This window comes from Watersipora subatra, chromosome 2, assembly GCF_963576615.1.
Source record: "Watersipora subatra chromosome 2, tzWatSuba1.1, whole genome shotgun sequence".
Taxonomy (NCBI): domain Eukaryota; kingdom Metazoa; phylum Bryozoa; class Gymnolaemata; order Cheilostomatida; family Watersiporidae; genus Watersipora; species Watersipora subatra.
In genome coordinates, this window is record NC_088709.1 from 33673354 (window position 1) to 33689640 (window position 16287).

A 16287-nucleotide genomic window follows, 5' to 3' on the forward strand; every position below is an offset into this window, starting at 1 on the left:
TCTCTAAATTTGTGTGAAGACATTCTCTGTGAGAGTGCTTCGGCATCAGAGAAATGTCTGCTGCTGTGAGAGTGCTTCGGCATCAAAAAAATGTCTACTGCTGATGGATCTAAATCGGTAATACTCGGCTAACCTCTCTCCGGTGGCGGTAAAAACATTTCAGCTCAAAATAAAGTTGCAATCAGGCAATGTAGCTTAGTTAGCGCAATTAATTGATTGTGCATGAATTAAAAAGTGTCTGTTATTTAAAAACAAGTCTACTTTAATATGTTTTGAGGGATGAATCGTGAATCTTAGAAAGATCTATGGTGCAACTACAAATCATTGAAATGGTAAGGTATGATGAATTCGTCAGCAGTAGTCAGCTTCGAATCCATTCGAAGCAGAGAAACACAGTGACAGAGACTGTTAGCAGGCTGAGTGTGTGTTAATAAATCAATAGTAACCCTAAAGTTCATCAGCTGCTATTTTTTATGGTTGACAACTAAAGTACACATAATATGTTACTTGTGTACCTGTACTCACATATTAAGACATGTATACATGTATACTCACGTGTCAAGGCATACACACATGTGAGCTCACATGTTAAGGCATGCGCACATATGTGTACTCACATGTTAAGGCATGCGCATGTGTGTACTTACATGTTAAAGCGGTAATTTTACATAGAAGCTCAGCTTTTGTTAAAATTGTATTTACGGTTGGCTTGCCTTGACAGCTGTCAATTATTCATAAAAACTGCAAGAAGTTAATGATTATGGCTGTTGAGTGGGTAAACTATTGAATTTGTCTCTTGTTTCTTTTTAACAGCTTCAGCGTAAGTGATCTTACACTTGTGAAGATCTGGAAAGGAATATACTTACCTGTAGATAACTATAACATTCAGGACTCAAGTGAACTATTTATGCTTTGGTCTAACAGTAGTGGATGTTGAAAAAGACCAGCTCTGTGTTTTAACTTGGTTATTGCCAGATCAGGTTAGAAATACCATCGCGTGGCAAGGTGGTCCCAGTTTTTGCCTTCATGTTTGACATGTACAAGGCCCGGGTTCAATACCTGATAGCAACAGACTTGTCTACCATTAATGATTATAATGGCCTCATTCAAACACCCCCAGCCCATCTAACAAAGCTTGCACAGACTTTAGTTGCACGCAAATGTGTGCCAGTTCTTCATGTCTGCATTTAAAGAGAATGTGATACGGCCCCTTTTGCAGCACACAAAAAACATAAAATTTTGCTCATATATATAATGTATTTACCACATTGTTTAAAAACTAACATTTACCTATTAAATATTATGCAATAAAATAGCTGAACAACAAACTTGGGGTTTATAGATTTTCATATGCAGTGTAAAAGTTAAAGAAACTGACAATATATGGGAAATATTTTAATCTTGTTGAGTTACTGAATAATTAATGGAGACAACAAACAGATTAAGAGATTCAAAATATACCGCAATAATTTATGTCTAGCTAGTTATTGCTGAGTCAGCGTATTGCTGCTTACCTCTGTTTCACCTTACTTTAGTCTTCAGGCATTTTATAATCTCCCTTTGCACATGAAAATATAGTAAATCAAACGTGTCACAAGTTTTAGCAAGGTCACAGATCAGGTCATAGGTTTATCACAAGTCATTATATCAAGGTTATGTACTTTTGTAAAATAATAAGACTTTTTTGCATTTACTACAAAATATTGTACATTTGAAAACTCTTTGACATCTAACCAACTGCTGCAGTGTTTGGTGTTACTGAAACACTTTAAACAAGAATGCATGACCGGTCAGAAAGCATGCAGTTAACCTATAATGCTGTAGAATTTATGTTGTCTAAGAATTGATGTTCTTCATAACATTGCTAAAGCTTTGCTTTGAAAACAAGCTAGCAAAACTGGTTTAAAGATAAAGTAGGTGTAAAGTAAGTGTAAGGTAAGTGTAAGGTAAGTAGGAGAAATATAACAGAGAGAGCAGCAAAGATAAAGCTTTGAGCTATCCGCATAAAACTATTGAAGTGTCTAGAATTGTTTTCAATCGTTAGGGCAGCTCCGATTACATGTTTTATGCAGTCAGCAAGTTGAGTACTTTGAGTATAAAATCTATATACACTCAGAGCTTATTGACAAGCTATAGAATTTCAAAATATATTCAAGCCGCAATATATTGTTGTATTGAAAGAGAGATCGGCAGCCTCTTCCACTATTGGATCACAGACTATTTGGTGGAGTTGATATCATTCCAAGGGTTTGGTTACGTATCTGTGAAACAGTAGAGTTACAGAGTTGTCCTACCACTGATGTTGTAGTTGAGTTGAACTGTACCATGACCAAGTAGTAACTGACTAGAAGCCCAACAATCTAAAATAGAATAGAGCCATGAAAACAATGCTATAATACATGTGCGTGTAGATATAAGGTGCATAGATATATGTAATATGTCTGAAGTGAACAATATATCTGAAGTAATCGTATACAGAAGACGTTCTTGCAATGTAAATAATCTATTCAAAGAACATTTATTTTATAGGGATTTTATGCTATACAAACAGTAAAATGCATGTAAATTGCTTAATCAATTCCAAGATTGTCTCAAACTCACTCATTTGGTCTTTAAAAAAGGAAAAAACTACATAAACTTTTAAATTTAATGACTGCATAGTAACTTTGGTATTATTTATTTGTATCAACAAGTTTTGTCTTTCTTATCACTTTCACTTGGCTTAGGATCCTTGATTATGGTAATTTTATAATAAGGTTGGGGAGAAGACTCTATGTCAATTCAACCTTCAATAGCAAATTAAAGCAATTTTGTTACTTGTTTTCTAGACAGCAAGGTCTATGCTGCAAAAACAAAAAAAATTTGTATATGTTTAAAATAAAGTAAAACAAAAATATATCTTTACTATAACAAGAGCAGTGTTTGTCTGTTTGTCTGTCTGTCTGTTTGAAGCCAGGGTAAAAGGTTAGGATAAAAGAATGCTTTCAACAAGACTCCAACTCCGACATTCTAACTTCTGCACCAATCAACCACCTTTTAGTGTTTCTGAATTATTGTGTACATACTTATTATCTGTGCTTTATCTGCTCACATGAAGATCTCTCACGGCACACTGGACTGCCAGGGTAGTAGTATAATAGAAATTTTAAAAATTACTTATAAGGCTATCTCTATTAAAAATTATATATCAGAGATACCCTAAAGGTAATTTTGTCTTCCAAGTGTGACAAGAGAAAAAATGATATTTATAAGACTAACTATGAAACTCTCGTTATACAAATCAAATTTGAGAACTTGCATCTACTTGATGCTTTACTTTACTTTAGTAACTGTGAAGTAACTGTGGAGTAACTGTGGAGTAATTGTGGAGTAACTGTGGAGTAACTGTGGAGTAACTGTGGAGTAACTGTGGAGTAACTGTGGAGTAACTGTGGAGTAACTGTGGAGTAACTGTGGAGTAACTGTGGAGTAACTGTGGAGTAACTGTGGAGTAACTATAGAGTAACTGTAGGGTAACTGTAGAGTTACTGTAGAGTAACTGTAGAGTAACTGCAGATTAGCTGTGGTAGTTTTGGTTTAGTCAACAACTTATCTTTTTTTCTAATCACTTACACTTGTCTTAGGGTTAATGATTGCAATACTCTTACGTCATGTTCAGAGAAGCGCCCACTCCCAATTTAAATTTTTTTTTCTCTTTTTTTCTCCACTAACAAGTTGAGGCTGTGTCCAAAATTTTTATGTCCAAATTAAAGTAAAGAAATATGTACTATAGCAAATACCTCAAATACTTCTATGCTTTGCTTTTTCTTCGAAGGGCAGAGAGAAAAAATGATATTTATAAGACTAACTATGAAACTCTCATTATTCAAATCAAATATGAGAACTTGCATCTACTTGATGCTTTAATTTATATAGTTTTTTATGTTTTTTATGAAGCAAAAACTTTTCACAAACTCTTTACACTAAGTAGAAGTTACGTAAAATGAGGATTATATTATAGGAGTGTCTACTATATATAATACTAGTTGAATGCCAGGCGTTGCCCGGGTAATTAAAAAGTCTTTAGAAGATTTATTTTTATTCAACATACACAACATTTGCCGTTCTAACTTTCAAACTTCATATCATGAGAAAAGTACTTTTTGTGTAGTTCAAATAAATTAAGAGAATAAAGAAAACAACTGTTAAGGTTTTCAAACCTTTTCAAACAACTGTGATGTTTAAATCTCATATCATGAAATAAGTGTTTTGTTGAAACAAATTAGGAAAAAAATAAAACTGTAGAGGTGTTTAAATGTAAATGTGAAACCATTAGCAACTAATGGCTAAATATAATCTGTTTTGCTATGTCATTGCGGATTAATTCAGCATTTTTCTTCTTATAAATTACTATGAAAAACATTTCAATAACTAAAATATTACTGACAAAAATCATTGGCAATTGTGGAAGACTTGTTTTCTATAAAAAATTTGCAAAATTTTTTACCCGCGTATAAAAAATATTGAGCATAAATGGTTAAATCAAATTACTAAAAACTTTATAATTGATTGAAAAGCTTGATATTCTAAGAGGTGTTGAGTGATGTAAATTGAAGGTTAAAGGTTAGAGGTTAGAGGAGTGTAGAAGTACATAAGGTTGTAGGTATTGTCAGTTGATAGGTCTAAAAGCACGACACGGCCAGACATTAACAATAAGTTGGTTCAGACAAAAATTAGTGAATTCAAAAGTTGTTCCAGCATCTTATTGCTACTGAAGTTGTCTGACTAGAAAGCTACTGACTGTGATTCCAAGGTCTTTGTTGACATCTATGAGTCCTCCAGTTGTGAGACTTTCTGGTCGACTAATACGGCTGAGAAACAGTTGCATCTGCAACAAAGAATTTGTCGATTTGTATTTTTGCTGAATTCGCTGATCTTTGTAAATTATCTTGGTATCAAAGACTCGATGACTCACTAAGACAAGTAGGTATAACCTTAGTGTGATAGTAAACTAAGTTTACTCTATGCATTTTGGTATTCTAGCCGTCTTACTTTTAGTAGACAACTGAAATACAAAAATGTTCTTTGTTTAAAACCCTAAAGTTATCTTCTCTTGAAACCCAAGATGTACCATGTTTTTGTATGTTTATGATTAAGCACTACATCATTGTCTAATATTTGATGTGTCTCTGCTTTGTAGTCTGCACCACTCGATGTCTTGCATGATTTCTAATGATGTACATATTACATTTTTTATGGGGTAGCAGATGTTTTCCAAGATACTCTACCCACAATTCCAAGAAAACACCTTACCCACAATTCCAACAATAGACCTTAATCGAAGTTCTATGAATACACCATAACCATAAATTCAGTAAAACAGTTTACCCACAATGCCAATAAGAATCCTTTTACGGAGTTCCAAGAACATAACCGAACCATAATCCCAATAAGACACATTTACCAACAATTATAAAAAGACTCCAAAACCACTATAATACAAAGGTAAGACAGCTAGCTAATATAGGGCAGGTAGATTTGGCAGCGATCTTTGAAATACGTGAATTTATAATGAAAATTTCGTCAAAGTTTCGTTTGAAATATTATTCATAGAAATTTAGCCAGATATAAACGATGAACAACAGTCTGGTGTGAACATCACTAGCAGAACAATTAAACTTTACCGTTGTTTTCTCAATACTTTACAGTAACCAGCTGAATTACATAGTTTAAGTCTAGTATATTGTGCAATAACATGAGGTAATAGCTGTTTATATGTTTTGTGCAGAAGGCAGCTGTAATCACTTCAGAGAGTGAAACAGAAGGTAGCATACGCACCTGGTAGATCTGGTTGTTGGTAATTGATATTCCACTGTCATAGATTTTCAGCACATCATTATATCCCTGGATTGTCTGAAAATAGCAAATGAGAGGGTTCTCACGTTTACAATATTTTATTTTGCGACATTTTAATAGAATATTAACAAAGTTAGTTTTTTAAGTTTAAATTGTGTAAGAAATAAACTTTTTCCTAAATTATTCTGAGTATAAGATTAGTATTATAGTTTTCTGATTCTACTTAAGAGCGAGTCAGCTTTACAACTTCCTGTAACCTTGATGTCACAGAAATGTTTCTTATTTAAATTGTTTATATAAAAGGAAATAGCATTTTTAAGAATTAGTGGCTATGCATTTAATAGCCTTTTCTTTTTCATTTAATTGTTTCCTCTTTTTTCATTTAATTGTTCCCTCCTTTTTCATTTAAGAGTTCCCTCCTTTTTCATTTAATTGTTCCCTCCTTTTTCATTTAAGAGTTCCCTCTTTTTTCATTTAATTGTTCCCGCCTTTTTCATTAAATTGTTCCCTCCTTTTTCATTTAATTGTTTCCTCCTTTTTCATTTACTTGTTCCCTCCTTTTTCATTTAATAGTTCCCTCCTTTTTCATTTAATTGTTCTCTCCTTTGTCATTTAATTGTTCCCTCCTTTGTCATTTAATTGCTCTCTCCTTTTTCATTTAAGAGTTCTGTCCTTTTTCATTTACTTGCTCTCTCTTTTTTGATAAAAAGTTCAGTCCAACAAAATATACAAATTTTTCTTCAAGTCCTCTTTTAATAGCAAACTGTTTTTACAGAGTAAATAAGCTTTTCTAAAACAGATTGTTTCTGCTACAGTCAATTATCTCCACTTGACAAATGACTTGTCATATTATGAACTACAGAAATAATCACCTATAACTTCATAAAAAGTTATATTCATGCTTCAAGCGCATCTAGTACTATCTTTTGCATTAGGGTTCCTTTCTTTAACTATATAGATTTGATATATTGATACACTGTTGCAAGGCTACACATCACCACCAAGTCTGTGACAGCAATCTATGCATTATAAAAAGTAAAAATATTGTAATGAAGCACTTTAATAACTTGTATATCTTTAAAGATGGTCATAATGTAGTTAGTATCCTTGCATCTTATGTTAATCCACATGAACAGGGGTGTGTTCATATTTCCTACATATAGAAGGTACGCAAGTTAGTCCAGGTAAGATATCCGAAATTATGCAGTGCTCTTCTTCACAATTTTAAGAAATTCTGGTATTTTTTTGTTTGATTAGGATACACATGGTTGGACAATATCCCATTCTCTTATGGTTTATTTAGAGTGTATAAGTGTGATATTATGGTTTATTTAGAGTGTATAAGGCTGATCTTATGGTTTATTTAGAGTGTATAAGGCTGATCTTATGGTTTATTTAGAGTGTATAAGGGTGATCTTATGGTTTATTTAGAGTGTATAAGGCTGATCTTATGGTTTATTTAAAGTGTATAAGTGTGATCTTATGGTTTATTTAGAGTGTATAAGGGTGATCTTACGGTTTATTTAAAGTGTATAAGGCTGATCTTATGGTTTATTTAGAGTGTATAAGGGTGATCTTACGGTTTATTTAGAGTGTATAAATGTGATCTTATGGTTTATTTAGAGTGTATAAGGGTGATCTTATGGTTTATTTAGAGTGTATAAGGGTGGTCTTATGGTTTATTTAGAGTGTATAAGGGTGATCTTATGATTTATTTAAAGTGTATAAGGGTGATCTTATGGTCTATTTAGACTGTATAAGGCTGATCTTATGGTCTATTTAGACTGTATAAGGCTGATCTTATGGTCTATTTAGACTGTATAAGGCTAATCTTATGGTCTATTTAGAGTGTATAAGTGTGATCTTATGGTCTATTTAGAGTGTATAAGTGTGATCTTATGGTCTATTTAGAGTGTATAAGTGTGATCTTATGGTCTATTTAGACTGTATAAGGGTGATCTTATGGTCTATTTAGACTGTATAAGGCTGATCTTATGGTCTATTTAGACTGTATAAGTGTGATCTTATGGTCTATTTAGACTGTATAAGGGTGATCTTATGGTCTATTTAGAGTGTATAAGTGTGATATTATGGTGTATTTAGACTGTATAAGTGTGATCTTATGGTCTATTTAGAGTGTATAAGGCTGATCTTATGGTCTGTTTAGACTGTATAAGTGTGATCTTATGGTCTATTTAGACTGTATAAGTGTGATCTTATGGTTTATTTAGACTGTATAAGTGTGATCTTATGGTTTATTTAGACTGTATAAGGCTGATCTTATGGTGTATTTAGACTGTATAAGTGTGATCTTATGGTCTATTTAGAGTGTATAAGGCTGATCTTATGGTCTGTTTAGACTGTATAAGTGTGATCTTATGGTCTATTTAGACTGTATAAGGCTGATCTTATGGTCTATTTAGACTGTATAAGGCTGATCTTATGGTCTATTTAGACTGTATAAGTGTGATCTTATGGTTTATTTAGACTGTATAAGTGTGATCTTATGGTCTGTTTAGACTGTATAAGTGTGATCTTATGGTGTATTTAGACTGTATAAGTGTGATCTTATGGTCTGTTTAGACTGTATAAGGCTGATGTACGTGGTGATGAATTGTTAAAAAGCCACAGCGAGATCTTTATAAATATTTTAACCCTTTCAAGCCATGATAATCAACTGCTTGACTTATAGACAATGTGTTTGGTATGTGCTGAGATTGTTCTATTGAATTCGTTTATGAGGGTCGATAGACTAACTGCTATGGTGGTCACCAGTCCCTGAATGTAACAGAGAAGATAATTCTAAGGTTATGGCTACGACTATTGCCGCAAGCGAAAGCACGTTGCTTACCCCATACCACAATTGATATGTATTCAACACTTCGTAAGGAATACATTTTCTGGGAACCCAAAAGTTTGATAAAGACGAGATTGTAAATTTGATAAAAAAATTATAAATTTTTAATTGAAGTAATGAGTTGTCAGCTTTAGAAATATTCTACAAGTGAATCTAAAGTATTGCAAGATTTCAGCAGTTCGTCTTAACTATTTGAAAGGTATAAACTTTTACTACAATGGCCCACGCAGGTATAAACTCTTACTACAATGGCCCACGCAGGTATAAACTCTTACTACACTGGCCCACGCAGGTATAAACTTTCACTACACTGGTCCACGCAGGTATAAACTCTCACTACACTGGCCCACGCATGTATAAAATCTCACTACACTGGCCTAAGCAGGTATAAACTCTCACTACACTGGCCCACGCAGGTATAAACTCTCACTACACTGGTCCACGCAGGTATAAACTCTCACTACACTGGCCAACGCAGGTATAAAATCTCACTACACTGGCCTAAGCAGGTATAAACTCTCACTACACTGGCCAACGCAGGTATAAAATCTCACTACACTGGCCTAAGCAGGTATAAACTCTCACTACACTGGCCCACACAGATATACACTCACACTACATTGGCCCACGCAGGTATACACTCTCACTACCCTGGCCCACGCAAGTATAAACTCTCACTACACTGGCCCACGCAGGTATACATTCTCACTATCAGCGTTTCAAAGACAATCAATAACCATAAGCGATTGTTCTGACTCAGTCTCTTACTCCTTTCCTGTCGACGCAGCGAGGATCTGAAGAATTGGTTATTAGAGTTAATGTATCCTGTGTTCATGAGAATGTCAGAGCTCTGTGCACAAGCTTGTATTGATAAAACTGCTTCAAAGGAAATGAATAGATACGCTGCCTGACCAAGAGCTATAGCCAAGTCTAAACAGAGAAGGAGACTCGAGTAGGGAATGACGCAATTGGCTAAACGCTCGATACGGGATAATAACTTTATAGTCAGTAAATAATGAGGATGTCCGAAAGCCGTTGCAACTTTTTACCTTGAATGTTCGGACGTTATTTTTCAGTTTGTTAGGCTAAGTTTCACCTAATTACTCTTAAAGCTTTTAAGCGTTTTACGGATTTCTATTGAAAACTGTGATTTTGAAGAAAAATCGACTTGTTATGGCAAGATATTAAAATGATGAGAACGCAGTTTGCCTCGCTGCAATTATTAAAATCTTCATATACTTGATACAATGAATCATCAGCAATGTTATATAGAAATCCCTGATATGTTATTTTAGTTAATAAAGAGAGTATGAAATGCCTTAAAGGGTCTTTATGATTTACTACAATCTATAAAATATTTACTACAATAAGAGTCATGTCTGTCCATCTGTTCATCTGTCAATTCAAGGCTACGCTAAGAGTTTAGGAAAAAAATTACTCTCAACAGTATTCAATCTCATGACATTTGACTTGGTAGACCTACAATCCACCACTTGCACAAATCTATCGCCATAATTTAGAATAATTGTATTGCTACTTATTACACCTAAAGATCTCTCCTAGCGCCAGACTGTCAGAGCACTAGTATAGTAGATAAATCTATGAAAAACAATAAAATGTATAGTGATTGACAGAACATATATTGTAAAACCTCTAATTGAATGCCATATTTATATGAACGCCATCTCTATTTGACTGCCACTATGAGAGAAGTGTTAAAAAATAGAGCGCCACCCTCTATTTAAATGCCACCTCCATTTGACCGCCACTTTGACTATATTTGATATTTAAGAACCCACAACATCAACTGATCTGTAGAAAAATGTCCACGAAATCGTATTAATAATAAATAGCTTACATTAATAGCAATAAATTCTCTCGTTGTCTAATTCCAAATCTTTTAGCGTAACCTGCCTTAAAATAGCAACTGAGTAAAACTCTGCCATAAACTAAACACATAATCTACCACTCATAGACTCATAATCTCACACTCCTAGATTCATAATCTCACACACCTAGACTCATAATCTCACACTCCTAGACTCATAATCTCACACTCGTAGACTCATAATCTCACACTCCTAGACTCATAATCTCACATTCCTAGACTCATAATCTCACACTCCTAGACTCATAATCTCACACTCCTAGACTCATAATCTCATACTCCTAGACTCATAATCTCACACTCCTAGACTCATAATCTCACATTCCTCGACTCATATTCTCACACTCCTAGACTCATAATCTCACACTCCTAGACTCATAATCTCACACTCCTAGACTCATAATCTCACAATCCTAGACTCATAATCTCACATTCCTAGACTCATAATCTCACACTCCTAGACTCATAATCTCACATTCCTAGACTCATAATCTCACATTCCTAGACTCATAATCTCACACTCATAGATTCATAATCTCACTCCTAGACTCATAATCTCACACTCCTAGACTCATAATCTCACAATCCTAGACTCATAATCTCACATTCCTAGACTCATAATCTCACACTCCTCATCTCATAATCTCACACTCCTAGACTCATAATCTCACACTCCTCGTCTCATAATTTCACACTCCTAGACTCATAATCTCACACTCCTAGACTCATAATCTCACACTCCTAGACTCATAATCTCACATTCCTAGACTCATAATCTCACACTCCTAGACTCATAATCTCACACTCCTAGACTCATAATCTCATACTCCTAGACTCATAATCTCACACTCCTAGACTCATAATCTTACATTCCTTGACTCATAATCTCACACTCCTAGACTCATAATCACCCACTCCTACACTCATAATCTCACACTCCTAGACTCATAATCTCACAATCCTAGACTCATAATCTCACATTCCTAGACTCATAATCTCACACTCCTAGACTCATAATCTCACACTCCTAGACTACTAATCTCACACTCCTTGACTCATAATCTCACATTCCTCGACTCATAATCTCACACTCCTAGACTCATAATCTCACACTCCTACACTCATAATCTCACACTCCTAGACTCATAATCTCACAATCCTTGACTCATAATCTCACATTCCTAGACTCATAATCTCACACTCCTAGACTCATAATCTCACATTTCTAGACTCATAATCTCACATTCCTAGACTCATAATCTCACACTCATAGACTCATAATCTCACTCCTAGAGTCATAATCTCATACTCCTAGACTCATAATCTCACAATCCTAGACTCATAATCTCACATTCCTAGACTCATAATCTCACACTCCTCATCTCATAATCTCACACTCCTAGACTCATAATCTCACACTCTTCGTCTCATAATCTCACACTCTTAGACTCATAATTTCACACTCTTCGTCTCATAATCTCACACTCCTAGACTCATAATCTCACACTCCTAGACTCATAATCACATACTCCTCGTCTCATAATCTCTCACTCCTAGACTCATAATCTCACACTCCTAGACTCATAATCTCACACTACTAGACTCATAATCTCACACTCCTAGACTCATAGTCTCACACTCTTAGACTCATAATCTCACACTCCTAGACTCATAATCTCACACTCCTAGACTCATAATCTCACACTCCTAGACTCATAATCTCACACTCCTAGACTCATAATCTCACACTCCTAGACTCATAATCTCACACTACTAGACTCATAATCTCACACTCCTAGACTCATAATCTCACACTTCTCGTCTCATAATCTCACACTCCTAGACTCATAATCTCACACTCTTCGTCTCATAATCTCACACTCCTAGACTCATAATCTCACACTCTTCGTCTAATAATTTCACACTCCTAGACTCATAATCTCACACTCCTAGACTCATAATCTCATACTCCTCGTCTCATAATCTCACACTCCTAGACTCATAATCTCACACTCCTAGACTCATAATCTCACACTCTTAGACTCATAATCTCACACTCCTAGACTCATAATCTCATACTCCTCGTCTCATAATCTCACACTCCTCGTCTCATAATCTCACACTCTTAGACTCATAATCTCACAATCCTAGACTCATAATCTCACACTCCTAGACTCATAATCTCACATTTCTAGACTCATAATCTCATACTCCTTGTCTCATAGACAATCATGAGCAACTGTAAGGACATGAGTCTCAATGACATGTTGTGAGCACACATAAACACTCTTGTGTACACAAGTGCGCATGGTCAGACACGAGCTCACGCAAGAACTCATGAGCAGATATGACCACACAAAAGTGCGCACAAGCTGATATTACCTTCGCAAAGCACACATTAATAGAGGCAAGTACACATAAGCCCACATGAACAGAAACGAGCTTTCACACACTCATGTCGATGTGACCACACAGAAGCACATGTGAGTTAATACGACCGCACAGAAGCACACCGGAACAGACACCAGCTACCTATTCAAGGTGGCCAGTGTTTTGGTCAGTGTTTGAGACTGACTTATAATAGGGTGAAGCCTAGTTAAAGTTCCATTCAGTTAGTAAACATAGAAAATCATGAGTTGAAGCTTACCTCATTTGCCACTTTATAATGTTAAAACCTACCTCATTTGCCACTTTATAATGTTAAAGCCTACCTCATTTGCCACTCCACAATGTTAAAGCTTACCTTATTTGCCCCTTTATAATGTGAAAGCCTACCTCTATTGCCACTTTATAATGTTAAAACTTACCTTATTTGCCACTTTATAATGTTAAAACTTACCTTATTTGCCACTTTATAATGTTAAAACTTACCTCATTTGCCACTTTATAATGTTAAAACTTACCTCATTTGTCACTTTATAATGTTAAAACTTACCTCATTGGCCACTTTATAATGTCAAAGCTTACCTCATTTGCTACTTTAAAATGTTAAAGCTTACCTCATTTGCCACTTTACAATATTAAAGCTTACCTCATTTGCCACTTCTAAATGTTAAAGCTTACCTCATTTGCCACTCCACAATGTTAAAGCTTACCTCATTTGCCACTTCACATTGTTAAAGCTTACCTCATTTGCCACTTTATAATGTTAAAACTTACCTCATTGGCCACTTTATAATGTCAAAGCTTACCTCATTTGCTACTTTATAATGTTAAAGCTTACCTCATTTGCCACTTTATAATATTTAAGCTTACCTCATTTGCCACTTCACAATGTTAAAGCTTACCTCATTCGCCACTTCACAATGTTAAAGCTTACCTCATTTGCCACTTTATGCGCCATGATGATGTAAAGTATAACGAGGCATCCGGTGCTCGCTACCCAGTAAAGAAGAGTCCCGGCTAAAGTAGATTCACTTAGATTAGAGATCTCTATTGAAAGTAGATAAAACATTAAAAGTAGGCCGACAATAGCTATTCCTATTTTCGAACCGATGATGGGAGAAAGGCAGGAATCGGCTTTCGCAACAAGGTCACACAGTGCCGTATGTGTTTCTCGATAGACATCAATGTTCGCCAAAACTTCTTTAGGTGACCTACCTATATCTCTCTCTAGTTTACTGTTAAATTCCGCCAAGACAGTCAGCAAAGTAAAGCAAATAACCGCAAAGTGTGCCCCCATCAAGTAGTACTGACATACGATGAAAATTTCAGCTATAATTCCAAATGTTTGCATGGCAGTGACAGAAATGTTAGAGTTCACACGATTGGTCAGCTCCTTGCCATAGACAGCGCTAGCGCTATCTCCAGACAACATCAAATAGCCGGAGACTTTGAGATAGATATTGGCTAGAGACCATGCCCAGCCTACAAGTACCGCTACAATGGAGGCTGTCCATATGCGCTTCTTTCTAATCAGGACTCCGGCAGCAGTTAAAATTCTGTCAATATCTGTAAGCTGCCGATAGTATGCAGCAAATTTTGAAGGCGCTTGGCAGTTAATCAAGTTTATGTAAGAGTTGAATGTGACCTCGGCATACCAAAAGAGAGTGGTGAGCTTCAAAAACAGTTTGCTTAGTACAGAGTCTTCCTCTTTGTTCCACGCGACCGTGAAACTCAGAATTACGTTTGCAAGGAGCAGAAGGCAGACAACTCCATGGTAAACAGTTAGAGCTTGTCGGAGAAATCTGTTCTTAGTAGAAAGACCATCTCCAGAACAGAGTCCAACTGTAGCAAGACTGTAGCCAGTTATTTTATCTGCATCGCGCAAGGACTCTTCTCCGGCAGCGAGGAGGTCACTCGGTAACACCTTCATTGCTCTGCTGTTATTCGACAAAAGGTAGTCTGGCAGCAAGCATTATGATATGCTTAGATAAATCAATAGTCCTCAAACTTGAGCACTCCTTGATCATCTGTGGGTTGCTATCAAGTGGGTGTGTCAGGTTTCTTTAGAGCCTGTATTTCTGATATAGGCTCACTCCCATCCCCCTATCCGGCCGTTTAGTGGAAAGATTTTATATGCTGCTGTTAAAACTATGCTTCAGTGTGGTCATATCAGTTTATGTGTGGTTCTGCGTAGTCGTATCTGCTTATGCGTGCTCTTGAGAGCTCGCATTGAGATCGCTACTTTATAGCAATAATGATCGACATATAAACAGTATCATTGTCAAATTGTTAGATCAATGTTATTGTTATGAAAGAAAAAGGCACCAAGGAAGAAACTGTTTTTAGTCAATTACTGGCTAGTCAGTTTTCAGCCAACCAATTACTCAAGCATCACAATGCTGTCCAAGAATACGACGACTGCCCATTGTTTACAGTTTTACTTAACAACAATGTTCAAAAAATTCCAGCGAGCAACTTTTTAATGTAAATGCAAAGGTGCTAATGTAAGCATATTAATCATCACCGCTTTCTATTACAAGGATATAAAATTATTTTGTTTATTACATACTTGGTTATAAAAGAGCAGAATTAGATTTATTACTGTGAAACTATTTCGCTGACTCAGGTTTTCCAATGAGGAAGGCAGCAGCACCACTTGCACGAACATGGAATATTTTATCTTTGTTTTATGAACTTTATAAGTCTCTGATTGTAAGGATAGAGTAGAATGTCATAGATTACGCTACCACTTTTTGAACCTTGTTATTCTAAATCAAGCTTGCTGTTATAGGCTAATGCCCAGTTTTTCATTATCTAGCTGAGATATCTGTAGGCCTAAATAAATCTATACATATATATCTCAGTATTTGTTTGTCTGTCATCTATCTGTTGTGTGTCCAGTTATAGCAATTGAAATATAGAAACGGAAAACTTGCTACACACTGGATTTGAGCTCAAAACTTCCTAGTTTGCAGGCAGACATTCTATTCCCTAGGCCAAGTGGCTACATTGCTACAGAATGGAATAATTGTAGTCATAATCGTTATACCTTTTTGAATACACAAGTTTTAAGTACTTGCGAAAATACTATTGATTACTACAACGACATTTGAAAATCATGATTGCGTGAGACATCCTTACACGTGACAACGACTATTAAGCTGGCTTCAGACTCAGCTCTTAATATAACAAAAATTTAGACTAGTTTAATTTACTAACTTGAGCTACTCAAATTCATTGGGTAATTATTATATTATCCTTGCAACAGGCATTCATCTAGTATATACATATATAGTTATATATATATACATGCATATCTACA

The 16287-nt window shown here is 35.4% G+C and overlaps 1 protein-coding gene across 1 annotated transcript; it reads right to left on the reverse strand.

The window, feature by feature from the left end:
• Positions 1–1962: 1962 nt before the first annotated feature.
• On the reverse strand, positions 1963–13945 carry LOC137388854 (uncharacterized). The gene is made up of 4 exons (XM_068075318.1): positions 13900–13945; positions 5818–5892; positions 4781–4867; positions 1963–2360 (listed from the first exon to the last, which is right to left on the reverse strand). Exons 1-4 carry the CDS (start codon positions 13921–13923, stop codon positions 2211–2213), a joined length of 336 nt encoding a protein of 111 aa, XP_067931419.1. The 5' UTR covers positions 13924–13945; the 3' UTR covers positions 1963–2210.
• Between the last annotated feature and the right edge of the window lie 2342 nt (positions 13946–16287).

Bases quoted from the DNA above. Each gene is read 5' to 3' on its own strand.
- LOC137388854 (XM_068075318.1), bottom strand. From the start codon at position 13,923: ATGGCGCATAAAGTGGCAAATGAG. The intron at 5,893-13,899 runs GTAAGCTTTAAC...TGCTATTTTCAG, and splicing joins CGCATAAAGTGGCAAATGAG to ACAATCCAGGGATATAATGA. The intron at 4,868-5,817 runs GTGCGTATGCTA...TCTTTGTTGCAG, and splicing joins CCAACAACCAGATCTACCAG to ATGCAACTGTTTCTCAGCCG.